General features: G+C 50.4%; 9 protein-coding genes across 9 annotated transcripts; 4 read left to right on the top strand and 5 right to left on the bottom strand.

Moving 5' to 3' along the window:
- Positions 1 to 2,005: 2,005 nt before the first annotated feature.
- Positions 2,006 to 2,475, bottom strand: BO88DRAFT_408770 (uncharacterized protein). Its single transcript, XM_025707798.1, has one exon. It carries the CDS (start codon positions 2,311 to 2,313, stop codon positions 2,134 to 2,136), a length of 180 nt encoding a protein of 59 aa, XP_025557891.1. The 5' UTR covers positions 2,314 to 2,475; the 3' UTR covers positions 2,006 to 2,133.
- A 3,645-nt stretch (positions 2,476 to 6,120) lies between these two features.
- BO88DRAFT_408769 (RPC34 RNA polymerase subunit family protein) lies at positions 6,121 to 7,923 on the top strand. The gene is made up of 2 exons (XM_025707797.1): positions 6,121 to 6,580; positions 6,645 to 7,923. The coding sequence occupies exons 1-2, from the start codon at positions 6,324 to 6,326 to the stop codon at positions 7,453 to 7,455; spliced, it is 1,068 nt and encodes a 355-aa protein (XP_025557890.1). The 5' UTR covers positions 6,121 to 6,323; the 3' UTR covers positions 7,456 to 7,923.
- Positions 7,924 to 7,974: 51 nt separating this feature from the next.
- On the bottom strand, positions 7,975 to 9,555 carry BO88DRAFT_408768 (putative PHD finger domain protein). Its single transcript, XM_025707796.1, has one exon. The coding sequence runs from the start codon at positions 9,355 to 9,357 to the stop codon at positions 8,101 to 8,103; it is 1,257 nt and encodes a 418-aa protein (XP_025557889.1). The 5' UTR covers positions 9,358 to 9,555; the 3' UTR covers positions 7,975 to 8,100.
- A 460-nt stretch (positions 9,556 to 10,015) lies between these two features.
- BO88DRAFT_408767 (nicotinate phosphoribosyltransferase) lies at positions 10,016 to 12,474 on the top strand. Its single transcript, XM_025707795.1, has 5 exons — positions 10,016 to 10,582; positions 10,645 to 10,728; positions 10,787 to 11,406; positions 11,459 to 11,897; positions 11,982 to 12,474. Exons 1-5 carry the CDS (start codon positions 10,471 to 10,473, stop codon positions 12,197 to 12,199), a joined length of 1,473 nt encoding a protein of 490 aa, XP_025557888.1. The 5' UTR covers positions 10,016 to 10,470; the 3' UTR covers positions 12,200 to 12,474.
- An 82-nt stretch (positions 12,475 to 12,556) lies between these two features.
- Positions 12,557 to 15,346, bottom strand: BO88DRAFT_408766 (transcription factor domain-containing protein). The gene is made up of 2 exons (XM_025707794.1): positions 14,631 to 15,346; positions 12,557 to 14,578 (listed from the first exon to the last, which is right to left on the bottom strand). The coding sequence occupies exons 1-2, from the start codon at positions 15,207 to 15,209 to the stop codon at positions 12,689 to 12,691; spliced, it is 2,469 nt and encodes an 822-aa protein (XP_025557887.1). The 5' UTR covers positions 15,210 to 15,346; the 3' UTR covers positions 12,557 to 12,688.
- Positions 15,347 to 15,719: 373 nt separating this feature from the next.
- BO88DRAFT_398104 (uncharacterized protein) lies at positions 15,720 to 16,573 on the bottom strand. The gene is made up of 2 exons (XM_025705308.1): positions 16,454 to 16,573; positions 15,720 to 16,375 (listed from the first exon to the last, which is right to left on the bottom strand). The coding sequence occupies exon 2, from the start codon at positions 16,199 to 16,201 to the stop codon at positions 15,998 to 16,000; it is 204 nt and encodes a 67-aa protein (XP_025557885.1). The 5' UTR covers positions 16,202 to 16,375; positions 16,454 to 16,573; the 3' UTR covers positions 15,720 to 15,997.
- BO88DRAFT_351867 (putative TOM core complex subunit Tom6) lies at positions 16,322 to 16,573 on the bottom strand (the record flags this gene model as incomplete). The annotated part of the gene is made up of 2 exons (XM_025703553.1): positions 16,322 to 16,375; positions 16,454 to 16,573. 2 exons carry the CDS (start codon positions 16,571 to 16,573, stop codon positions 16,322 to 16,324), a joined length of 174 nt encoding a protein of 57 aa, XP_025557886.1.
- Positions 16,574 to 16,919: 346 nt separating this feature from the next.
- On the top strand, positions 16,920 to 19,202 carry BO88DRAFT_408765 (beta-catenin-like protein 1). Its single transcript, XM_025707793.1, has 10 exons — positions 16,920 to 16,967; positions 17,015 to 17,069; positions 17,122 to 17,363; positions 17,416 to 17,522; positions 17,577 to 17,811; positions 17,859 to 17,952; positions 18,003 to 18,517; positions 18,568 to 18,852; positions 18,905 to 19,022; positions 19,083 to 19,202. The coding sequence occupies exons 1-10, from the start codon at positions 16,941 to 16,943 to the stop codon at positions 19,163 to 19,165; spliced, it is 1,761 nt and encodes a 586-aa protein (XP_025557884.1). The 5' UTR covers positions 16,920 to 16,940; the 3' UTR covers positions 19,166 to 19,202.
- Positions 19,203 to 19,405: 203 nt separating this feature from the next.
- BO88DRAFT_408764 (DNA-directed RNA polymerase II core subunit RPB2) lies at positions 19,406 to 23,952 on the top strand. The gene is made up of 2 exons (XM_025707792.1): positions 19,406 to 23,268; positions 23,330 to 23,952. Exons 1-2 carry the CDS (start codon positions 19,661 to 19,663, stop codon positions 23,490 to 23,492), a joined length of 3,771 nt encoding a protein of 1,256 aa, XP_025557883.1. The 5' UTR covers positions 19,406 to 19,660; the 3' UTR covers positions 23,493 to 23,952.
- The last annotated feature ends 813 nt before the right edge of the window (positions 23,953 to 24,765 follow it).

Here is a 24,765-nt window from a genome sequence, read left to right as displayed (position 1 = left end):
GATAGGAGTAAAGGAATGGGAAAGGAGGGAATTGGGGGAGAGAGAAGCGGGAAACAAGCTTTACTTACCTGAAGGTTAAAGCCGGATGATGATGATGGGGGAGGAGAGTAGGGAGAGGGAGGGAAAAAGGGAAAAGATACGTAGTAATGAAGAGGAAACGGGGGGAAGAAGAAGGGAAGGGGATACCGAGGAGACAAACGAGAAGATGATCGATCGGGACGAAGAGAGTGAGTGGATTGAGTTTCGCAAAAGTCACAGCAACTTTCTAGCCACTTGCGTCAGGGAAAAAGAGAAAAGGAAAAGGAATCGTGGCTGGTGAAGGCCACTTTGCTATTCTTGGTCGATCCAGACAAATTTAGACTCTTTCAGCAATTCCGATTATTATTTTTATTATTGCCTAGGTGGGATAAATCATCATATCATATCACAATGTCTATCTACTGGACAGCAATACGGTAGGGACTCGAAACGGTGACGGCTGCACGACCTAATGTCGGTACCACTCGGGATGCGAAACCTGGATTCAATTGTGACAGTTTCCATTTAATAAAAGAAAAGGAATTAATATTAATATCTGTGCGGCAGATGTGGCCATGACATCAAGAGCACCAAAAAAAGCAAAGAGGAGAAAAATAAAAAGAGAGAGGATCTTCGAGAAGGGAACGGCTGCCGATCGCATCCAAGGCGACCAATTCTCGTGGAGGCAGCATCTGCATTACTGTGAGCCCTTCTCCCCACATCTGCCCCCTTCCAGATTCCCGGTACGCCGTCTTACTCCTCCCTAAGTACTAACGATCAGGAGATCTCCAACTATTTACAAAGTACTAGTACACAAGCACAGATGGCAGTGGCCTGTTCCATCTTTTTCCCCGATTTAATCGGAAGATAATCATAATCAAGTAAATTATTCAAATTCACCCAGTTTCTAATCATCTACACGAACAACAACATGAAGTATCTCCGCCCAGAGTGCACGATCCGAAACGCCATCTACCATGGATATCCTGTCAAGCAGCGGACCATCCCCGGCGCGATCGACTAGTGGGCGCCGGCCTACGATCTATTGGCATTATGGATTGTGCCCTGCACCGCCACCGATTGGGATTTTCTCCTCTCCTCATTTTCCCCCTTCCTGATTTTCCGCCACAATTGCGGGTTCCTCTGCCTCTGATTTCCGAAGTTCTCCTCTCTCCCTCTCGCAGTTTCTTTCGGGCTTTGGTTTGGCTTTCTTCGCTAACTAACCATCCTAGAGCCGGAATTCTAACCCTCCCAGGGCTTAGTGTTGACCAGCACATATTGACTACAGTCCCAATTCCACGAGTCATGCTCGTTCTTATTTGTCAATTTTGACCTGAGAATATTAACTGCAACTTTGGTTGGTAGCCCTAAGGTCCATACCCCCTCTCCTCTTTAGTAACTAGTAGAATAGTATGGAGATTTTAATATCCAATATCCAAAGAACGAGAAGAGTAGTACTAGACTACTAAGACTTTACTAGGATTGATTCCTTCCAAGTTTACACTGCATGCGTAACCCCTTCCTAGTCAAGTATAACCTCTAATTTTCTAACTAGGGATCCATCATCATCATCATCATCATCAGCGCTAACATCGTTATCCCATGCAGTAAAAAGTGGCAAGGTGTTGTTACACGTGGCATGCAATGAACTGTCCATTCCATCCCATCATCCTTTCCAAGGCTGCAACAATAAGAAAAACAAATCTGCAAGTATACATAATAATGCAGGCAGGCTACAGCGCTTTCACAATTCACACTTGGTATTTATTATTATCTTACAGCACACTAAAAAAATACAATTATAAATCAGGAACAAAAAGAAAATAAAGCAACCAAAGAAAAATGAAACAAACCCTTGTACCCTGTCTACGCAATCATCGTAGATCCAATCCGATTTGAGACAAAAAAAGAAGCAGTCGGTTAGTTAAAACTTTGACATGAAAGTTGTTTTGTTCCAACGGATCTGCAATTTTCTCACTCACTTTCTCTTTAACTATTATTCTACGTACTGTTGTCAGCCCGTGTCGGGAATCCACCACCACCATCGATCGGCCTATCTACTTGGCTGTAATGCAAATCTCACCACTTACTTACACAGTATACACAGTATGCCACTCACCCTCCAAAAGTGTACTCCGTAGTACTCACAAACAATAATGATAAATACCTCCCAAACGAATTACCAACCCTAAATTCACAGTCACATCCACAATCAACCAAGTAACCAACTAACAAACAAGCAAAGCAAACAATCCGGAAATGACTTCCACAATGATTAAACTTGACTAACCACATTGTACTAGCAGCTACAGCTCAGCCCAGCGGATTTCCCTTTTTCTTCTCACCAGCCACACACATACCCAGTGGGCAGACCGCTGCCCAGTAGAAAAGGTAATGTACGTACGTACCACAGCAGGAACGAACGATAAAACAAACCGGCACGGACCCAGACTTGACGGATGGATGGATGGATGGATGGGCGGAGAAAAAAAAAGGCAATTTTCAGATGCGAATTTGCCACAATGTAATCTCACCCACGCCCACATACTACATTAATGACTACTACTAGTGGATACTTTCTAAACGGGTTAGAACAGACAGACAATTCCTTTCGGGTCCGATTGGAGATAAAAGGAGATATACCACCACCACTACCACTACAATTGATTAATTTACAAAGAGTCAACAATTTTATTGTATACTATCTATCTATCTGGTATGATGAAAGCATTGAAGCTATCTCTACCCGATGAGATGACGACGCACTCATTAAAATCAATCCAACCCAACAAACAAACACGAAACTCAAATTAAGTTAAGTATCCTTTTGAGGTTTAATTCACGAGTGAGTGGCTGGGAACTGGAACTGAAAACTGAAAACTGGAACTGGAACTGAGGCTGGGTCTTCGGAACGAACAGTGGGGTTACCAAGCTACTTACTCCGTAGACTAATTACTATCTACCACTTATGTCCGAGGTTTCGCCTACCGCGGAATTTATCTAGTACTCTCTGGATACTAACCCAACCATTGGAAAAGAGTGTAGGTAGGTGGCTGGGGAATATATAATAAGAAAGGAGAGGTATAGAGTACCTTCGTAATTGTTACCTTGCCTACAGTAGTCAATTGTGAAATGGATTTCTATCGGAAGAGTCGGAATTGATATCTACGGAGTTATTGTAGGTGTTATGTGGTGTGGTGTGGTGTGGCTGGAATGCGCTGAATGAAAAAGGAAGAAAAGTGGTTCGAAATTGGATCGCGTCGGGGATCGGGGATTACCCACCACCATCTATTAGTGTTAAGTTACTACTTTAGTCAAAGAGACAGACAACTGCTCTGAATTGATCACTGGAACGGATATCGGCTATCCGATTCGGATCTAAAGCCAGATCTGGATCCAGAAAAAAAGGCGCTGTCTGCAATCTTGATGTGGCTTGGCTGTAGTAGTTTTAAGCGAGGGAGCAGGCAGGCATGTGGCGTGGCGGTCTACTGCTATTTTGCATCTCGGTCATCGCCGTCACTACTTAGTAGTTACTACTGTCTTCAATTAGTAACGCTTAAGCTAGGGTGGGGGTTTAGTTTCTACATGTGGACTAATCGTAACTTAACAAGGTTGCAACTGATATATAATCAATTCGGATGTCATCTCATGTCACTAGAAACACATGCATCGTAATCGCCGTAAAAAACAAAGACATCAATTAATCGCCGTGCCAATCCAGTCCGCTTTTTCTTCATTTGCATTACTAGGAATGTGTGGGCTTTCATTTATACTGCTCGCTCCTCACCGTCCCAGGCGAATGACACCAGCAGCCATCAACTTCTGGATCTTCATCCGCACCTGGGCGTTCTTCATGTGCTCCTGCAGAGCGGCAGGGTCGCTCTTGGCCTGTTGCAGAATGCTCTGCATGACAGGGTCTTGGAGGATGGACATGATCTGTGAAGAGTTAGTCGAGATATCCTTGAAGCTCTTGGAGTGGTGGTCATGACTTACCTCGGGGTCGTTCTGGATTCTCTCCATGGTCTGCTGCTCGGTCTCGCCGGCACGGGCGCTGAACTGAGCCTCCAGGCACTTCTGCTGCTGCTGATCGATCTCACGAGCGTGGGTGCCATCGTCGTGCTCGGAAGCTTCCGTGCAGGCATCCAGAGCCTTGTTGTACTCCTTCATGGCGATCAAGGCCTGGGCCTTGCGCATGTAGGCGCGGATGAACTTGGGGTCACGCTTGGTGGCCTCGTCGCAGTCCTGAACGGCCTGAGGGAATGCCATCAGCTTGATGAGGGCAGCGGCACGGTTAGAGTAACCGCGGGGGTCCTCAGGCGCCCGCTTGACCATCTCGGAGAAGGCCTCGACGGCACCAGGCCAGTCAGCCTCCTGGAACTTCTTCTGTCCCAGTTCACGGGCCTTCTCGGCCTCGGCGGGGTCAACGTAGGCCTCCTTCTCGGCCTTGGCCTTGGCCTTCTCGGCGTTGCGCAGCTTAGTCAGGACATCGGGTGTGCGGTGCTCAGTGAGCGACTTGTGGTAGTACTCGATGGCCTGGGCAAGGTCGCCCAGCTTCTCGTGTGCAGTACCGATTCTTCCGAAAGCCCTGTAGACAACTGAGTTAGTAACGCGTCGGTAATCACAGCCACAGGTATCTTACTTGGCAAGGGCCTTGAAGTCGGCACGGAGCTCACGGCCCTCCTCGACGGCCTTCTGGCAGGTCTCGATGGCGCCCTGGAGGTCACCCTTCTCGAACTTGGCAGCACCGAGGTTGTTGAGGTACGTAATATCCTTGTGCAGCTCCCAGGCCTTGTTGTAGTGCTCGATAGCCTCATCGAACTGCTTCTTCTTGTAGAAGTCGTTACCAATCTTCTTCTCGGCGTCAGCAGCTTCCTGGGCCTTCTTCTTGGCGATCGCCTCCTCGTCCTCGGGCTCAGCCTCGGGCTCGGGTGCCGGTTCAGGCTCCTTCTTCTTCTCAGCAGCGGCAGGGCGAGCATCGGGCATGGGCACATCCTCCTCAGCCTCGGGGGCAGCACCCGCAGAGCTAGCGCCCTCCGGGGGAGCGCCGAAGCTCATGTCAATACCCAGCAACACACTCATAACCTGCAAGAAGCGAGGGTCTTGAATCTCCTGACCAACGCTGTTCGGGTTCTGCTGAATGCGCTGGAGCTTGGCCATGAAGTCGGCGTCGGCCAAGAGCGGGGAGGTCTTGGGGTTGCTGGCCAGCTTCTGATACATCTGAGGGTCGTTGAAGATACCACCGAGTCCTCCCATAGGGTCACCAGTAACACCGTCGGCCGTGGCCTCGGCCTCGATAGCCCTCTTGACAGCATTGAAACCGGTCTTGGCCTGTTCGTTGGTAGGCTCGAGCTTGAGGGCCTCTTCGTACGCATCGTGGGCAGCCACTACACACGTATTAGTAACCCGGGTCCAGTCTCACCGCACTACATATCTCAACTTACAGAGGTCGCCTAGACCACGGTAAGCGGCACCCTTGCGGAGCCATCCCTTCGACCAGTCCGCCTTGAGATCCGTAGCCTTGTTGGCATCCTCGAGGGCCTTCTCGTATTGGGATTGCGCGGAGTAGACAGCCGAACGGTTGGAGTAGAGAATGTGGTTTGAGGGCTCGATTTCGATAGCTTGGGTGAACTTTTCACTATAGGCCAATCAGCTGCGGTTCACGGCTTCGATTCTCCCAGACCTTTTTGCAAGCGGGGTAAACCGGGGAGAAAGATACATACACCGCAGTAGCATAGTCCTTTGCGGAGAAGGCCTTGTTGCCTTCAGCTTTCAGAGCGTCAGCCATGCTGTGTAACTTCCAAAGGGTATATGATGTAGAAGCAAAAGGATGGAAGTGTGGTGGTGAGTTGGGGAAATAAGTGAGAGACGGGGGCAGCTGGACCGGGCAGATCAGTTAAACCGGAGCTTCTTCTCTTTTGCCGGGAGCTTCTCGAAATTTCCGAGAGACAGGGTTCCAGCCTGAGGCCACAGTGCACATCATGAGGCAGTAAGGCTGCAAGGCAGACACAGACTGTCAAAGCTAGGACTGGCCCTAAACCCTTCCGGGCCAAGGTGACTCCCCCGCTAAACCTAAAGAGAAAGAAAAGCCGCCAAAAACATCTTCTTTTCGGCCTGCGAAACTCGATTCTCCCTCTCGACGACCGTCAACTTTGCGCCTGCTTTCCCTGCCAACTTCCCGGGCATTGCTTTGTCCCGGCTTCTGCAGCGACCGTCCGACCTGGGATGCATTCTTGATCATGCCCCTTCACGAGCCCGTCCGGTGATAGTTTCCTGTTAACGACTCCACTACCATCGTCGTCGTGAAAATGGCCTCCGCGGGGCCGTCAGGCAGTTCGGTCAACGAACTGGCCTCTCGACTTTACGACGCTTGTGTCAACCAGTTCCCTTCCGATCATCTGTTCTATCAGCAAGATCTCCTGGGTCTGAACATTGTCCCCAAGAATGACCTCGCCCTTCTCTTGAGCTGCGCCCAGTCGCTCGTCAACCAGAAGCTCTTTCGACTCCTCCAGGGCAAAAATGACCGCTTAGCCTGGAAGATTATTTCGCGAGATGATGCTGAAAAGTAGGACTATTCCTATCGATGAGAGCTTGACATAGGAACCCCCACCACTAACCCTCCTGCTTAGACTTCGAGACCTAAACCCCGACGAGAGTTTAGTCTACAATGTCATTCATTCGACAGGACGATCCGGTATCTGGGTCCGCGCAATTGGCAACCGCACCAACCTCCACAAATCCATTCTCGATCGCTGCCTCAAGTCCCTGGAAACGAAAAGCTACATCAAGAGCGTTCACAATGTCAAATTCCCCAGCCGGAAGATGTACATGTTGGCGAACCTCGCCCCAAGTGAAGACGTGACTGGAGGAGCCTGGTTTACCGACGGAGTGTTGGACGAGAACTTCATCAACAGCGTCGCCGGCTTTATCGAGTACTCCGTGAGCCGGAAGAGTTGGTACGAGGCCCCCTCCTCGGACGGACCTCGAAACAAGCGCATGAAGACCGCGGACGGAGGTGTAGCTGTCAAGCAAGAAGGCGCTCCAAAGGAATACCTCCCCTTCCCAGCCGGGTACCAGGGCTACCCCACCATACCTCAATTAACAGCCGCCGTGAACGAGAGTGGCATCACACCTGTCCGCCTGGGCGAAGAGAGTATCACGCAGCTCCTAGAGATGCTCTGCTACGACAACAAGCTAGTATCTCTGAACAACGGCGAATTCTACAAATCCGTCAAGAACCCCGAACAAGTCAAATCCCAACAAGCGCGCAAGCCCCGGACCGACGACGCAGGCATCGACGACAGGCTAGTCAAGAACGGCATGACCGAAGCACCCTGCGGCAACTGTCCGGTTTTCAAGCTCTGCGCTCCCGGCGGAGCTGTCAGTCCCGAGAGCTGCGAATACTTTGACCCCTGGCTAGAAAAGGCCCTCGGCTTTTGATTTTCCTTAATCATCTACCTCACACATCATTTTCACCTCATACTTATATCACACACACAATTCCTGTATACAATTAGCGCAGCATGCGCCAGATGATGTTTGTTTGCATAGCGATGGCGTTCACGTCTGATATTGGGATCGGCCATGGAACAACGGCCTTCTTTTCTCAATGTGGGCAACTAAAAACAAAAGAATTTCTATAGGGCTTTTATTATATCTTTTCTGGAAAAGAAAAAAGGATGGAAAAGCGAAGGGCTGCGGTGGGAAGGGATTGATGATTGGATGGATGGATGTCGGTTTGACAACTGCCTGATGCTACTTATTAGCTATTCGCTATACTACTAATTAGTATTTTGGGTTTTTGTTGGCTGGATTGTCCATTGTAGTATATAGTACTATCGGTTGTTTGGATGGGCTGCTGTGGCACATTCAATGGAAGAGAGAACTATTACAATTACTACTGCCTGCTTGCTCGCGTCTGGTAAACTACTACTACTAGTAATATAAGACTGAACAAGAAGTCGAATGCATCCTGGATTGATTCGAACTGCAAATATAAACGCCGTCATAAAATCCTATATAGTCATTATAATAATACACACACACAGACAGAAGGGAAAGAGGGGTATAACTATATCAACCAAACTAAGCCTGCAATTTCGCCGAACACTGCGGACAGAACCACTTCCCAACAGGTTCTCTCGTCAAGCCCACACACTTCCAATGGAACCACTCGAACTCGCAATTATCGTTATCGCACGCAACCATGTCTCCGTGGCTGACACTACGACACGTACAATATACCTTGGTATCTTCGTTGCCCTCGTCTTCTTCCTCATCTTCCATGTCTTCGTCCCTTCTACCCTCGTCGGCGTTCTCGGAATCCGAGATATCGGCACTGCTGAGCATGGAGTCGTCCTCGTCTTCGTCGCCTCCGGCAGCGGAGGGGGATTGTTTCGTCCCGCTGACTTTGAGACGGCCGCTGGCGCTGGATGATCGCTTTGTGTGCTTTCCGTTGAGTCCGGAGGCTTTGATCTTCTTGATTTGTTGATGCGGGGCCACTTTCTTGGTTACGGCTTTCTTGGTGGAGGCTGTTGAGCGCGGTCCTGCGCTGCCAGCTCGGCTTGATGCAGGGGTTCCGGCTTTGGGTGTACCGGGGCCGAGAGACGATTGTCGGAGGTTGGACGAGGCCGCGGGGAGTGTTCCGAGTGAAGCGTTGAGGCGCCGGCGCTTGTTTTCCACTGCGCCGGCGGAGGATTCCCGTTGTTGCCGTTGGAAGTGGATCGTTCCTGAGGGTGTTGCTGGAGCGGAGCTTCGCGCAGCAGTCGGGGAGTTCAAGGCGAGTGCGGCGGCATTCCGGCCCAAAGAGTTGAGTTTCTGGGTGGCGCCTAATATGACATTGGCGTTCGCGGAGGTGCCATTGAGAGGCGAGGGAAAGGAGGAGTTTTCGACGGTGGAGTCGGGGAAGAAGATCTTGGGAGGGTCGCGGTATTGGTCTTTGTTGTTGAAGAGGGAGGGGATAGGAGGGTCGTTCGAGAGCATGCCGTTACTTTGTAGCTTGTGGATGGCGATGTCCAGTTTCCTGATATGTCGGTCCAGCAGAACACATGCTTTCTCGCTCAGTTGGATCTTTTCATCTTGCAGCTGTTGCGACTTGTCGAGGTTCTGTATTATGGCTTTGCCGTATTGCTCTTCTTTCGGGTTGGGCGTCAAGCTGCCGTTTAAGCGGATGAATTTCTGGAGACTGGTGTCGCGGGAGTTGATGGTCGTGCGGCATTCTTGGATGATCTTGTCCTTGGCCTGGATTTCTTCCATCAGGTGGTTGATTTCAGCTGGAAGGTTCGCCACATCGTGGACGAAGAGTTCCAGAACCGCGGCCGGGTCGTCCTGAGCCTGCGACATGTTGCGCGTTCACTGGTCGTTGTTCCCGATATGAATCGGACCTTGATATGATACCGTTATCGGGGGGGCTTCGGGGTGCGACCGGGTGCGCGTTGAACAATGGGTAGAATGCGACGCAGCCCGCTGCAGGCTATTCGGTGACTCGGCGCGATGTCGTAACGGATGTAATCGATGATGAGTATGTACAGGCTGAGATGGTGGCGCTGAGAAGCATTCATCGGGGATAACGACGGGACGCCGAAGGGAGGGAGCGACAGAATTGCCGGATCTAGAATATTCCGGGCCCGGAGTTTCAGCCACAGTCAACACAATCAAGCCACAGATTGGCGATCCTTAACTGTCAGAGCCAAAAATGTGACTCTTGGCTGTCAAAGCTTTTGTAGGAGCTCACTAAGATGTGGAATTGGTTAAGCTTCATTTACATATTCAAAGTACCTGGCGGGTCCTTTATCTCCCTTCATGTTCATCAAACCAAGCCATTCTCCAGCCACAGTCTCTATGCAAACGGGCGGGGTATTGCTGCCTTACAACTCTGGCGGAAACTACGCTGTACCGTATGTCCGGTGCTTCTGGCGGAAATCATATCTGTCATAGCTATAATAGCTCTTCGTATACACAGGTATGTTCTGTAATTGATCAAGTTATATCCTAATATTCGATCCCTGTGGACTTCGCATGATGCATGTGGGATGCAGTCAGTCTAGACCCAGACGGAGGGGTTCCCCGAGGGGTTCCTGCGAGGATGAGGAAATTGCGCATAACCAACGCCACCCATGACATCCCATCTTTAAAGTACTTCTTGCATTAACTCCAAAATGTCCTGTTAAAGTAAACCCTATCATATTCAGAGAACAAAATATGAAGAAAAGATGCGGGCCGGCGATTTGCTGATGACGAAAGCCAGAGTGCAAACAGTGCAAACGGCGTCAGGCAGTCGGTGATTCCCCCGCGCAGAGACGCAATGGGAGATTTCTCTTCTGAGTACTTTCCTCCGAATTCGTCTGCCTGCTTGTTCCTTATCTCGCGCCTTTGGTCCTTGTCTTCCGCTCCCTCGCTTGGAATATCTTCCTGCGCTCTATCCTTTACTCGCGGTGTGGTCCAAGCTACTTCGTCATGGCTCAAAATAATACCCCTCCGCTCCCGGAGGGTATTTTCTCGTTGCTTGATACGGATCTGTACAAGTTGACGATGCAATGCGCCGTCCTCAAATACTTCCCAGATGTTTGTAAGACGCCGATATAGCTCTCAAAGCTCTGTGGGCCAGGCTAATCTTTCTCTTGAATGTAGATGTCACATATGGTTTCACAAATCGCACCCCGGATATGAAGTTAACGCGGGGTGCTTACAAATGGCTTCTGGCACAGATGGATGGTATGTAAATCGACTGTATGCTGGAAATCTGGACTAGTCTGACAAATATCTTCATCAGCGATCGCGAATATCCGAGTCACGAATGAGGAGATCGAGTTCCTAAAGAAGTGGTGCCCGTACTTCAACAACGCTTACTTGGACTACCTGACCAACCTCAAGCTCAAGCCGTCAGAACAGATCGAAATTCACTTCTCGCCGGAGCAGGATACTGGCAGCGACAATGATCTCGGCAACGTCAACTACGTCGTCAAGGGTCTGTGGGTGGAAACGATCTTGTACGAGATCCCACTGCTGGCTCTGACAAGTCAGGCCTACTTCATGTTCACCGATAAGGACTGGGACTATAGCTGTCAGGAGGACAAGGCTTTCCGGAAAGGATGTGCGTTGTTGGAGAATGGTTGCATATTTTCCGAGTTCGGCTCTCGAAGACGGCGCGACTACCACACCCACGACCTAGTCATGCAGGGATTGATGCAGGCTGCGGAGGAAGGAAAGAAGCAAGGATGGAAGGGAGTGTTTACCGGCACGAGTAACGTCCACTTTGCCATGAAGTACGGAGTGGCGCCTGTGGGCACTGTGGCCCATGAATGGTACATGACCATCGCTGCCATCACGGATGACTACGAGAACGCGAACGAGATGGCCCTGCGCTACTGGCTTGGCTGCTTTGGTGAAGGAGTGAGTCCGCAGACCTAGGATTGTCCTGGCCCTAGTAACTAACGCATATCAGGTTCTGGGTGTTGCACTGACCGACACATTCGGCACGCCCGCTTTCCTCGACGCTTTCCGCAAACCCATTCCTGCTTTCACCAGTGCAGGTGTCGGCGCAGTCTCCACGACCGCCTCCGGACCCGGCACCACGACAGAATCAACAGTACAGAGCGAGGCTACTACCAAACCCCCAATTGCGGCTCCTCTGGTCAACGATGCTCAAGGCGAGCATGCCAACAAGACCTACGCCCAGGTCTACACCGGTGTCCGCCAGGACTCTGGCGACCCAACATACTTTGTGAAGATGGTGCGGGACTTTTACGACAGAGAGGGAGTCAAGGACCCTAAGACCATTGTTTTTTCCGACTCATTAGACATCGAGCACTGTCTTGAGTACAAGGTGATCGCCGAAGAAGCCGGCTTCAAGCCTGTCTTCGGTGTCGGAACTTTCTTCACTAGTACGTTATGTCCCAAATACCCGTACTATATAGGGACCTAACCCAATATTTCCACGAAAATATAAACTAACAAGATTCTCACAGACGATTTCACGAACAAATCCGACGGCCAAAAATCCAAGCCGCTCAACATCGTTATCAAGATCGCCACCGCTAACGGCCGCCCGGCCGTCAAGCTGAGCGACAACATGGGCAAGAACACAGGTGACAAGGAGACCGTACAAAGTGTCAAGAAGAAGCTTGGCTACATTGAGCACCAATGGGAAGAGGGCGATGAAAGCAACCGCTGGGCTCGCAAGTAGTGCGAGTCATCGATCAAACATATTTATTGAACTCATATCTATAGTCAGCGAAAGATACAGTCGTCTAGATTCAGTATCAAGGATTTCCAGATCGCATATATGATGGCTAATGTACAGGGCGAGCGACGAGTCTTTATTTTCTTTATTCCAAGTCATGTTAAGCATTGTTTCATAATTAGTTACTATGAGTACTACTGGTACTACCTAGACTATATGAGAAGAGGGTTAGAGAAATGTTCAATGGTTTTCACCAGTGGTAGTAGAAGTAGTAGTAGCATTACTAATAATGTATTAGTGTTCATCATGATTCTTGAGTCTTTACTAGAATAATTGAACTTGAGTAGTATGTGGGACAGAACTCCCTGAGGGCAAGCCGCATGTATATATTTACAGGGCGCGTCTACCCGTACCCACGCACCACATCCGCCACTAAACTAGTTATAAATATTTACACTGAACTCGAAACCACCACACCCCAAATAAGTCTACCTAAAACATCTCCTCATCAGACGGAACAAACCCCAAATCCCTATCCAAATCGCCCGTAATATCCCCAGTCACATGACTCAGTGACCTCTGGCCCGGCGTACTCACAACATTATGAGTCGGCGCAAACGGCGAGAACAAATCATTGTTATTGGTTAATGCATCCTCCGGACCAGGTCCAGTCCATCTGAGGAGCTCACTGGCCCAATCTATGTCGAGGTCTGGGGAGGCGTCGGGGTTGGAAGTAGAGGTGGGGTTGAGATTGGTGGGTGGTTGGGTTTGAGGTGGGAAGTCGGCGGCGAAGGAGTCGAGGTCGAGGTCGAAGTCGAAGGGGAATTGGTCGGAGGGTTGGTCGAAAGTGGGGTTGGGTTGGGTGTGGGTGTTTCGGGGGGAGATGGTGGGGTTGTTGTTGGTGTCGTTGAGGAAGTTGGATATGGGGTCGTCGTCGAAGTCGTTGGGTGGGGTGGGTTCGGCTTGTTTGGGGAGGGGGTTGGTGGGATTGTTTATGTTGTTGGTTGTGGAGGAGGGGTTGCTATTGAAGATGGGAGGTGGGTTGATTGTGCTGCTGTGGCGTTTGGGTGGTGTGCGTTGTTGTAGTTGTTGCTTGGTTGGACTGGCTGAATGATGAGGTCCGGGTTGTTTGTGGTTGTTGGTTGGGTCGGGGTCGTCTCGGGGAGGGGTCCAGTGGTTAGAGGCTCGGTCTTCTGCTGATGCTATGGTGTGTGGGTTTGAGATGGTGCTTTGCTTTCGTGCTTGTTCTGGTGACTGGCCTTGGGGTATAGAACCGGAGTTGTTGGTGTATTGCATGATCCGGAGAAAGGTGTTTGCGCTGTCCGACTGTAGCTTAACTGCCGCTTCGATGTTCGCGACCTCCATGTCTGCTGCAGGGTAGATGTCTCTGAGGCCCTGCAGCACTTGGATGCAGCGCTGAAAGTTGTAGATGCTGGATTCTCGGGTGGCGGGATTGCCAGATGAGGAGTTTGCCAGATGGGCTACAGCGGCTGGTATGATGACGGTCACACCGGATTGGGGGAGAAATCGCGTGAGGTTGAGTTGGTTGAGACCTTGGATAATATGTGTGATACCGACTGCGGCGTCATGCATCTTTGTTTGCGCAGTTTGAATTAACTCCCTGCGTGCTTTGGTCTGATCCTTGTTGGGCGTGAAGGCCCAAGGACGATGCAGCGCGCTTGTGGTCGCATGATACAGCATTCGTACCATGGCACCGTGAAGGAGAAGGACGTCTTCTCCATCGTGGAAGTTTGTCCTTGATGCAGGAATGAATTGTGCGTCTTTGGGTAGTGCACTCAGCCATGATTCCAACCGCTGACTGCATCGTGCCAACTCCGATTCTGACGCCTGTCGAGGGATTAGGCTGATGGTAGTTCGTGTTGTCACGCCAAACTGACACTGTGATGGGGTGTACTGAGCGAACAAAACCCGTCCGATGCACTGACACAGTTTGGCCTTTTCGATGAACATGGTTGCCAGACGCTTCTGGTGAGTAACATCTTCCAGCTGACGACAGCGGAACATCTCAATCACGCTAGGGTGGAACGGCTCGAAGTCAAAGTCTTCCAGCTTCAACATGGGGACATTGCTTGTCCCTTCGTTCACCTGGGTCGGGCGTCTTAGCCCCATCGCAATGAGACGGTCTCGCGAGTACAAGCTCCACCAGATCCGGGTCCTCAGCCTCTTAATCCTCGGGTCCATATCGGTCGATGAGGAAGGGTCTCTATTTAATCCGATCGAATGTGCATGTATATTGCAGACACCAATCCAGTCCCAGATATCTCTTTGCGGATTATTTTGATGGTCAGACCAATAAGTCATAAGTAGTAGAGTCTGCAGTATGACTATACGATCATCTTCGCAGTCAAGTGAATAGAGGAGCTATATTGACCAGTTAGCTAAAGACACGGATGAACTATCAAGCGAGACATACCCTTAATCGCGTAAAGAAAACATTACGGGCAATTTTCCGAGTGGCATACCCAGCGGCCTGCAAATGATGCAGATCGATGAAGGCTGTCGCCACGAACATTACTGCTTGAAACAGAAGGAGACTAATATTACCATTGGGGTCATTTTCCGCGACGCATCGGAGGAATTCCTGTAGATTCAAGACCGGCATGAAGCTATGCACCCATTTGATATAGCATCGCAGTAGCTCATTCCGCAGACCGCTCTCTGGGATCGACAAAGCCTCCCGAAATCGCAAAAATTCTAGATCTTCCGGTGGTATGCGAGACGGGAGAGGCTTTAAGAAGCGCGGTTCATCGTCAAGAAGAGCAATAAGAGGGTCGAAATCAGGATCAATGAGATCCCGCACAGTCGAGACCATGTTCTCTAGTGGCAGCGAAGTCCGTACCCCACGATCTCCCAGAGTCCGCCAGCTCCGAGAAGGTCTGGAGTCTTGCAACCACGGCGCATGAGCATTGTGGCTCAGGCTGTTACTTCTCTTCGCCACGGGTCTATCATCACCCAAGTCCGCACTTGACGGCTTGCGCTTGGCGGTCAACATGCTAGTAAAAAAGCAAAGCCAACGGCATTTGCAGCTGTGCAGGAGATCACATTCAGCATGAGAGGATCGGGAAGTTAGCAGTTGCCTATCGTTGCCGCGTCTGCCGTCCGGGGTTGGTTGGTAATAGACAGCCATGGACTGTCTCCCCCCAGCACTAAAGAAGGCGGTGTTCGGGACCCGGCCGGATGTGGGGACTTTTGCGGGCTTCCCCGCCAATTTGATATGAGAAATGTAGCCGCTTAAATAAGCGCTGTTATAGCAGAGAGTTTATTCGCTGATACGCTGGATTGTTGGGTACTTTTGAGTGGAGCGATGTTGAATGGAAGGTATTCGCTGTCCAGAAGTTCTTCTTAGCGTCGCGGCCTTCACAGTGTTATCTTGATGCCTCAGGCATATGACCGATCACTGCATCCAACAGGGCGACTATAAGGCTTGGCATTGCCATTTCATAGCATTGCATTCTGCACAACAGAGGAGCTCACCTCACCGGCAAATGATTGCTGATCAGCCCATCAATTGATATACTTGGCTTAAGACTACATTTTGGTTCGACTCCTACTACGAGAATGTCCTTCATTCAAAAGCCATAACCACACACTGGAACCACCGCTACTAACTGTTCAATCGACGCTCATGGCCCGATTCACAGATGTGACCATCTACAGAGGGCCCTCAGTTACCTGACCAGCGATGAGATATGAAGAGATAAGACAACTACAGAGCAGAAGCCCTGTAAAGCATATGCAATTATGCGGAGGAGAGACCGGGAAATGTTCCGGAGATCATATCTATTCCAACGCCACATAATGTTGATCCTTCACGGACCCGGATGACAAGCCTAGCCACATAACGTTGAAGCCCATATATGCCCATGAAGCACACAGTATAATACACGTATTCATTAGAATCGAATTCAGAGGAAGAAGTAGGAAAAAGTTGTTCGCGTGTTGTGATCGTCGTCGGCAACCTTTCGAGACAGCCGGCAATTTCATATCACAGGGACATGCGGACGAACGTGCGAAGATCCGTTTACATACTTCTTCCGTCAGTAACTGGTTTTCAGTTGTCGAGATTTATCGCAGTGACTGCGATGGATGGGATCGAGTCTCGACTTACGGAGGAAGGAGGAGCTCGCTGAGGCTGCTGTAGAGGAAAGCGACGCCGGCCTGAAGAGAAATACGTATTAGATGATTCTTCACATTGTACAGCCTGTACAGATCTCGCCAGAATTATATATAACTTACGCCGAAGACCAGAACGCTTCTCACAATGGTAGCATTCTCGGGGTGGGTGACTTCGTCATAGGCAGTGCTGAAGAAGCTCTTCTGCTGACGGCCAGAGACGACGCGCTGTCTGGGAACCATTTTGTAGATGTATTAAAGATGTAGGATAGGTGATGTCCTTGAGATGAAAAGGTGTATTGACAGCGAGAATGACGATGGTCGATGGCAGGGTGAGGCCGGGAATGATGAGAACTCCGAGAAATCTTTCGGTCCTTGGCGGCTGCACTTTTAGCTTATCGCGGTTCCCGTATGTTCTTCGGACCTGCTGCGCGACCAGTTGATCGAAAAGAAGTCCGCAAGAAGGGATCTATAACAATCAATTCATAGGCGATACTTTCTTTTGCAGAGTCGCCTCTCTCTGCTCTATTGGCCCTTATTCAGATCCGTGTTGGTGGTTGGGTCTGAAGTGCTTTTCCGCTCTGCCTCTCCAGCTGCGCAAGCCGCAACCATGACGAGCATCGATGAGCTCTTCAAGGTAAGTTATCTATAAAGTGACTTGTTATAATAGCGCTGACAATCTAGAAACCCTCCTCGGCAGCAAGTGCCAAGCGCAAACTAGATTCCGCGAAAGACCCGAGTGCGTTTATATCCTTTGCGTCCAACTTGACAGCGGCTGACTTGCGACCAAGACGAGCTCTACAAAGCTGCTAAACTAGATGCGGATGGTGATGTGAAATCAAAAGGAAAGGCGCCCATGGTAGAGGATGAAGGCGAGGAGGATGACGGCTACGCGGGTCCTGAACTACCCCCCGATTTCGACGCCGAGGATATCCCAGATGACGAAGAAGGACGCTTCTTCGGCGGCGGCATGGAGCGCCAAACGGCGGAGGCTATGCAATATATCGATCAACACGAGGAAGCAGATGTTGCGGTAAGGGATGAATTCGCTGTACTCCGTGGGCTCGTTTGCTGAGAAGCTATAGCCGGAGAAGTTTGACGTTACCTGGTTGCGACGCTTCGCCCTCAACTTCGAAAAGAAGATCTCGAAGAACGCCGAATTGCGCGGAAAGTTTGAAAATGATCCTCAAAAGTACGTGTTGGCAAGGCATATCCTGGTATTGAACCATTATGCTGATATACCTAGATTCATGGCCTCGGAAGCAGATCTCGATACTGAAATCAAGAGCCTCTCCATCCTCTCCGAGAATTCATATCTATATAGCGAATTTGCGAAGCTGGGCTGTGTAGGCTCGCTTATGTCGCTGCTCTCCCACGAGAACGCCGACATTGCAATTGATGTAATTCAAATCATTGGCGAGTTGACGGATGAAGATGTGGAGGCCGAACAAGAACAATGGGACAGTTTGGTGAACGCAATGGTATGGTTTCTTCCTAGCTCTGCTTGAACGAATCCTTACTAGTCTAGTTGGATGCCGAACTTATCGAGCTCTTGGCGCAAAATCTTTCGCGACTTGACGAAGGATCCGAGGTCGACAGAGCAGGCGTGTACTACGTACTAAGTGAGTTATCCCGGATAAGGCACGCGACAGGTATACTGATTACATTCAAGACGTCTTGGAAAACATCGCTTCACAAACGTCTATCGCAGAGAAAATAGGGCAAGACCCCAACCTGTTACCCTGGCTTATCGCTCGTATACAGAAGAAGGAAAGGCCAGTGACTCAAAACCAGCAATATGCAGCAGAAATACTTGCCATTCTACTGCAATCAACTCCCAAGAACAGGGAGAAGGTCGTCAGCCTGGATGGCGTTGAAATTCTCCTGCAATTGCTTAGTGCATACCGCAAGCGTGATCCCGAAAAAGATTCCGACGAAGAGGAATATGTGGAGAACTTGTTTGGCAGCTTGAACTACCTTGTGAACGAGGATTACGGCAAGGAAAAGTTCCTGGAAGCTGAAGGTGTTGAGCTTGCGCAGATCATGCTGAAGGAGGGCAAGTTCAGCAAGCAACGGGCTTTACGACTCCTAGACCATGCCCTAGGAGGCATGGCAGGCGCTCCTGCATGTGAACGCTTTGTTGAAGCAGCATGCTTGAGTACAGTATTTGGCATGTTCAAAGGGAAGGTATGTGTCACCGATATCATAGAATATGGGCTAGAGCTAAACCCCTATAGCAAGACAATGAAACGACGGAGCACCTGCTGGGCATTTTCGCTTCGCTGCTGCGCTTACTTCCGGGCGGTTCCGCACCACGGATTCGTACACTAGCCAAGTTTATGGAGAAGGACTATGAGAAGATCGAAAAGCTCATCAAGTTGCGCCGGGATTACGCCCAACGAGTGACACCGGTCGAGCAAGCTATTGAGAAAGAACGAAAGAACTTCAAGGAAGAGGAACAAGAGATTATGGCGGCCGAGTGGCTGTCCAGGCGATTCGATGCCGGTCTATTTTCTTTACAGGTTTGCTCCCCGGAATAACCGTTGCTGCAATACGAACTAACAGTACCCAAAGCTTATTGATGTCATTTTGGCCTGGTTGGTGGCCGAAGATGACGGGGCGAAAAAGAAGATTGTGTCCCTTCTGGCTGACCGCGACGAAGATTTGTCACTGATTCGACGAACCTTACAGGGTAAGCTCCGGGACCTACGCATTCTATACTTTCTGGATCCTATGCTAATTGAATGAACAGAGCAAATGGAAGGGCTCTCTGAGGATGAGCCCGGCGAGAAGGATAGTAAAGAGATGCTGGAGACGCTTCTACAGTTCCTGTAATCATTATTTGTAATAACATTTCGCATACAATACTCCGCCGACTTCCGTCATTGATCCCTTTCGTAAACGCTTTCAGTAGTAGTTAATAATGTGAGTAAAAAGTGAAGTATTACCAGCAGCGTGAATTGCTATACGCATCACGTGATCTACCAATCAGGACTAGCTCACAGCTTAGCGCCAGAAGGCGGTCGAGGCTAGTGGCGGCTCTTTCCAAGGCAAGATCCATCAGCGCCCGGAGAGAGTCGAAGCACCCCAGCTGCTCCCTTCACCAGCATCACCGGTGGCCTGGGATCTCTCTTTCTTCCATCCATTTGAGGCTTCCGGCTTATTGGCCTCACTTGTTACATTTAGGACGATTGCTTCGCTGCATTCTACTTACGCCAGTCGTCCCACAACCTCGAGTGGGATCTTTTCCGCCGAGCGCGTCGCGCCCTTTGCGCTCATTGTCCTATCGACTGCGGTTTTTCATTGCGTTTACGACCCATATCCGCCAAGATGGCCGACTACGAAGATGCTTACGAGGATGAGTACTACGACGATATGGACGAGGGCATCACCTCGGAGGATTGCTGGACGGTCATTTCGTCTTTCTTCGACACCAAGGGTCTAGTGTCACAACAGCTGGACTCTTTCGATGAATTTATCTCCTCGACAATGCAGGAGCTGGTGGAGGAACAAGGCCAAGTAACACTCGACCAAACTCTCCCTCCCTCCGAAGATGAAGTCGATCCCGTTGTTGTCCGCCGATACGAGCTGAAGTTTGGAACCGTCATGCTCTCACGACCATCTGTGACTGAGGGTGATGGTGCGACCACTATCATGTTGCCCCAGGAGGCTCGCCTGCGTAATCTTACATACGCTAGTCCCCTTTATCTCGGTGTTACGAAGAAGATTATGGAAGGTCGTGAACGTCTGGTCGCGGACCGAGATGAAGATGATATGGGTGAATCGAATGAGGATAGAAAAGCTCACGGAACTTACCTGCAGTGGGAGCAGAAGGAGCTGCCTGCTGACCAGGCGAAGGAGGAGACCGTTTTTATTGGAAAGATGCCAATCATGCTCAAGTCCAAGTACTGTATCCTCAAGGATTTGAGCGAGCAAGCTCTTTACAACTGGAACGAGTGTCCTTACGACTCTGGTGGTTATTTCATTATCAACGGAAGTGAAAAGGTGTTGATCGCCCAAGAGCGCAGTGCTGGAAACACGGTTCAAGTCTTCAAGAAGGCACCGCCTAGTCCCACGCCCTATGTTGCGGAAATTCGGAGTGCTGTCGAGAAGGGATCACGACTTCTTTCTCAGTTGTCCCTGAAGCTGTTTGCCAAGGGTGACAGTGCCAAGGGTGGATTTGGTCCTACAATTCGGTCGACCTTGCCTTATGTGAAGACCGACATTCCCATCGTCGTTGTTTTCAGAGCCCTCGGTGTGGTTTCTGATGAAGATATTCTGAACCACATTTGCTACGACCGGAATGACACACCGATGCTGGAGATGCTGAAGCCTTGTATTGAGGAGGGTTTCGTTATCCAGGACCGTGAGGTGGCGCTGGATTTCATTGCCAAGCGTGGTTCTTCTCAGTCTAGTATGAACCACGAGCGTCGTGTCAGATATGCCCGCGAAATCATGCAAAAGGAGTTCCTTCCTCACATTTCTCAGAGCGAAGGTAGTGAGACCCGGAAAGCTTTCTTCTTGGGTTACATGGTGCACAGACTGCTGCAGTGTGCCTTGGGCCGTCGTGATGTCGATGATCGTGACCACTTCGGTAAGAAGCGTCTCGACTTGGCTGGTCCTCTTCTTGCAAACCTCTTCCGAGTTCTGTTCACTCGTGTCACCCGTGACCTTCAGCGGTACGTGCAAAGATGCGTGGAGACGAACAGGGAGATCTACTTGAACATTGGTATCAAGGCCAGCACCTTGACGGGAGGTCTGAAGTACGCTCTTGCTACGGGTAACTGGGGAGAGCAGAAGAAGGCGGCCAGCGCCAAGGCTGGTGTATCTCAGGTGCTCAGTCGTTATACCTACGCCTCTACGTTGTCCCACCTTCGTCGTACCAATACACCAATTGGTCGAGACGGTAAGATTGCCAAACCCCGTCAGCTCCACAACACCCATTGGGGTCTGGTTTGTCCAGCCGAAACCCCTGAAGGTCAGGCTTGTGGTCTGGTCAAGAACTTGGCGCTCATGTGCTACATCACTGTTGGTACGCCTAGTGAGCCCATTATTGATTTCATGATTCAACGCAACATGGAAGTCCTCGAAGAATTCGAGCCGCAGGTGACGCCAAATGCGACCAAGGTGTTTGTCAACGGTGTTTGGGTGGGTATCCATAGAGATCCTGCGCATCTGGTGAACACCATGCTCTCTCTCCGTCGCCGGAACATGATCTCGCACGAGGTCAGTTTGATTCGTGATATTCGTGAGCGAGAGTTCAAGATCTTTACCGATGCTGGACGCGTGTGTCGGCCACTGTACGTCGTCGACAATGATCCCAAGAGCGAGAACTGTGGTTCACTGGTGCTCAACAAGGAACACATTCGCAAACTGGAGCAAGACAAGGACTTGCCCCCCGATCTGGACCCAGAAGACCGCAGGGAGCGCTACTTTGGTTGGGATGGTTTGGTGAAGTCTGGTGTCGTTGAGTACGTCGACGCCGAAGAGGAGGAGACAATCATGATTGTGATGACACCAGAGGACCTGGAGATCTCGAAGCAACTTCAGGCCGGTTACGCCCTTCCCGAGGAAGAGCTGCACGATCCCAACAAGCGTGTGCGTTCTATTCTGAGTCAAAAGGCACACACCTGGACACACTGCGAAATTCACCCCAGTATGATCCTGGGTGTTTGCGCCAGTATCATTCCTTTCCCCGATCACAACCAATCTCCTCGTAACACCTACCAGTCTGCCATGGGTAAACAAGCTATGGGTGTGTTCCTGACGAACTTTGACCAGCGCATGGAAACCATGGCCAACATTCTGTATTACCCGCAGAAGCCTCTGGCGACAACACGGTCTATGGAATTCTTGCGGTTCCGTGAACTGCCTGCCGGTCAGAACGCCATTGTTGCCATTGCCTGTTATTCCGGTTACAACCAGGAAGATTCGGTTATTATGAACCAGAGCAGCATTGACCGTGGTCTTTTCCGCAGTCTGTTCTACCGTACATACACGGACAGCGAGAAGATGGTCGGACTGACAGTTGTCGAACGCTTCGAGAAGCCTATGAGATCGGATACGATCGGTATGAGAAAGGGTACCTACGACAAGCTCGATGAAGACGGTATCATTGCTCCTGGTGTCCGTGTATCCGGTGAGGATATCATCATCGGTAAGACGGCACCCTTGGCACCTGAAGCAGAGGAGCTCGGTCAACGTACCAAGGCCCACACCAAGTTGGATGTGTCGACTCCTCTCAGAAGTACGGAGAACGGTATTGTGGACCAGGTCCTGGTGTCTACGAGCAACGATGACCTGAAGTTCGTGAAGGTGCGCATGAGGACGACCAAGATTCCCCAGATTGGAGACAAGTTCGCATCTCGTCACGGACAAAAGGGTACCATCGGTATCACTTACCGTCAGGAAGACATGCCTTTCACTCGGGAGGGTGTGTGCCCTGACTTGATCATCAACCCTCACGCCATTCCCTCCCGTATGACAATCGCGCACTTGATCGAGTGTCAGCTCAGTAAAGTGTCGTCGCTACGTGGGTTCGAGGGTGACGCGACGCCTTTCACCGACGTTACGGTCGACTCGATTTCCCGTCTCCTGCGGGAGCACGGATACCAATCCCGTGGCTTTGAGGTGATGTACAACGGACACACTGGACGCAAGCTGGTGGCGCAGGTCTTCCTGGGACCGACGTACTACCAGCGTCTGCGCCACATGGTCGACGATAAGATTCACGCCCGTGCGCGTGGACCGACTCAGATCTTGACGCGGCAGCCGGTGGAAGGTCGTGCTCGTGACGGTGGTCTCCGATTCGGAGAGATGGAACGCGATTGTATGATTGCGCACGGAGCCAGTGCATTCCTGAAGGAGCGGTTGTTCGACGTGTCCGATCCCTTCCGGGTGCACATCTGCGACGACTGTGGCTTGATGACCCCTGTTGCGTAAGTGGAGAGACATCCTTGATTTTCCTAACAAGATGAGCTAACGATGATGGAACAACAGTAAACTGAAGAAGGGACTCTTCGAGTGTCGACTGTGTAACAACAAGCACCGAATCTCCCAGGTGCATATCCCGTATGCAGCCAAGCTTCTGTTCCAAGAGCTGGCCTCGATGAACATTGCCGCTCGCATGTTTACCAACCGGTCTGGCGTGTCCGTGCGGTGAGGGGGAGGAAAGATGACTATGCGTGTACATCAGATTCTTCTCTTCTGTGGTATCTCTTCCGTCTTCTGGTGTTTCTATGTCTTCCTTTTTCTCTCTCCCTCTCCGTTTCCTTTTCCCCACTGTTTTCTTTCCTAATAATTCTCCACCCCCCAAAACGTGTGATATCAACCGAAGACCAGACCGATTCGGCATTTTCCGGCGTACAGAGGACCAGAGGTTTATGATTTTGATTCGAGCTTCTATATATTGTTATTTTATTTTTTTTTCCTCCCCTCTTTCCTTTTTTTGCTGACCATGGTTGGAGGAATGGCTGGTGTAAGCAGCGATGTACTTGGATGATGATGATTTGTCCCTACGGAATCGAATCGAAATTGGATCTAGAGAAGCAGACGAAGAAGAGGGGTAAAGATGTCATGGCAATTCTGCACGTAAGAGCCGGCCTTGACAGGGTCCTAATTGGGGCAGATGCTGCATGGTGTAATTGTAGTGGAGTGTCAGTGGAGAGGGTGTAGAGTTGTGTAGACTGTAGAGTGGTGTTCTTGCTTCTCTCAGTGGTGGGATCGCGTCCAACCCCCTCCTCAATCCCGTGCACGAACTTTAAAAATCCTCGGTGCTGCAGAATGGAGATGTCGGTGACAGGCCGTCTCCCTTCTTGTGTGAGTGCGATTGGCCAAGGGTGTTTCTATTGATAGGTGGGATGGCTCGGGAGAATGTGCTCGTGGAGGGCGGCAAGGGAAGAAAAGCATGGCAATGGAGATGGAGGGGAGATGGAGGGACGATGGATGGGCGAGTCGTGAGAATGGTTGGCTGTCTGCTGCATGCCCGGCTGCCCTTGAAGCCAATGAGGCCCAGGAATTACCCGCCGGCTGGGATGGCGAGAGGACGAAGCGGGGATTTGACTGGCGAAGAGCTGCTCTCGCTCTTCCCAGAATAGAAGATGGCGGGTGACAATCCCATCACACGCATTGCACTAACTTGGTAGTTGACTATCTACCGGCCTCTCTCGTCTGCTCGTTTCCCTCCCCCCGGCGCTCTCTTAAAAGGCTGCTGTAGCCGCCAGGGCGTTCTCTGCCTTCTCTTCTTTTTTCTTTCTTTCTTCAGCAAGCTTGCTTGTCTGACTGCCCGTGGTTTAGAAGTATCCCCCCTGTGCACTGGCTGCACTGGTTTTTGTTTGTTTGTCTATTCGTCGCTTGTTATACTACATCTTAATCATTCCCCTCACCTTTTTACTATCAATATATCAAAAATTCCCCCACCAATTTCCCCTCAACTC

The sequence above is a fragment of the Aspergillus vadensis genome (genome assembly GCF_003184925.1).
Source record: "Aspergillus vadensis CBS 113365 unplaced genomic scaffold BO88scaffold_33, whole genome shotgun sequence".
Taxonomy (NCBI): Eukaryota; Fungi; Ascomycota; class Eurotiomycetes; order Eurotiales; family Aspergillaceae; genus Aspergillus; species Aspergillus vadensis.
The sequence above is the reverse complement of the archived record's forward strand: the minus strand, read 5'-3'. Positions and strand labels throughout refer to the sequence as shown.

What these genes read in the sequence shown, in the direction of transcription:
- BO88DRAFT_408764 (XM_025707792.1), top strand. Translation starts at nt 19,661, where the DNA reads ATGGCCGACTACGAAGATGCTTACGAGGATGAGTACTACGACGATATG. An exon ending in GGCTTGATGACCCCTGTTGC is followed by an intron (nt 23,269 to 23,329) that starts GTAAGTGGAGAG and finishes ATGGAACAACAG; the next exon opens with TAAACTGAAGAAGGGACTCT.
- BO88DRAFT_408767 (XM_025707795.1), top strand. Translation starts at nt 10,471, where the DNA reads ATGGCTCAAAATAATACCCCTCCGCTCCCGGAGGGTATTTTCTCGTTG. An exon ending in GCTTCTGGCACAGATGGATG is followed by an intron (nt 10,729 to 10,786) that starts GTATGTAAATCG and finishes TATCTTCATCAG; the next exon opens with CGATCGCGAATATCCGAGTC. An exon ending in TTGGCTGCTTTGGTGAAGGA is followed by an intron (nt 11,407 to 11,458) that starts GTGAGTCCGCAG and finishes AACGCATATCAG; the next exon opens with GTTCTGGGTGTTGCACTGAC.
- BO88DRAFT_408769 (XM_025707797.1), top strand. Translation starts at nt 6,324, where the DNA reads ATGGCCTCCGCGGGGCCGTCAGGCAGTTCGGTCAACGAACTGGCCTCT. An exon ending in TCGCGAGATGATGCTGAAAA is followed by an intron (nt 6,581 to 6,644) that starts GTAGGACTATTC and finishes CCTCCTGCTTAG; the next exon opens with ACTTCGAGACCTAAACCCCG.
- BO88DRAFT_408770 (XM_025707798.1), bottom strand. Translation starts at nt 2,313, where the DNA reads ATGTGGTTAGTCAAGTTTAATCATTGTGGAAGTCATTTCCGGATTGTT.
- BO88DRAFT_398104 (XM_025705308.1), bottom strand. Translation starts at nt 16,201, where the DNA reads ATGAAATTGCCGGCTGTCTCGAAAGGTTGCCGACGACGATCACAACAC.
- BO88DRAFT_408766 (XM_025707794.1), bottom strand. Translation starts at nt 15,209, where the DNA reads ATGTTGACCGCCAAGCGCAAGCCGTCAAGTGCGGACTTGGGTGATGAT. An exon ending in TTTTCTTTACGCGATTAAGG is followed by an intron (nt 14,579 to 14,630) that starts GTATGTCTCGCT and finishes TGGTCAATATAG; the next exon opens with CTCCTCTATTCACTTGACTG.
- BO88DRAFT_408768 (XM_025707796.1), bottom strand. Translation starts at nt 9,357, where the DNA reads ATGTCGCAGGCTCAGGACGACCCGGCCGCGGTTCTGGAACTCTTCGTC.
- BO88DRAFT_408765 (XM_025707793.1), top strand. Translation starts at nt 16,941, where the DNA reads ATGACGAGCATCGATGAGCTCTTCAAG. An exon ending in AGGCGTGTACTACGTACTAA is followed by an intron (nt 17,953 to 18,002) that starts GTGAGTTATCCC and finishes ATTACATTCAAG; the next exon opens with ACGTCTTGGAAAACATCGCT. An exon ending in GATTCGACGAACCTTACAGG is followed by an intron (nt 19,023 to 19,082) that starts GTAAGCTCCGGG and finishes TTGAATGAACAG; the next exon opens with AGCAAATGGAAGGGCTCTCT.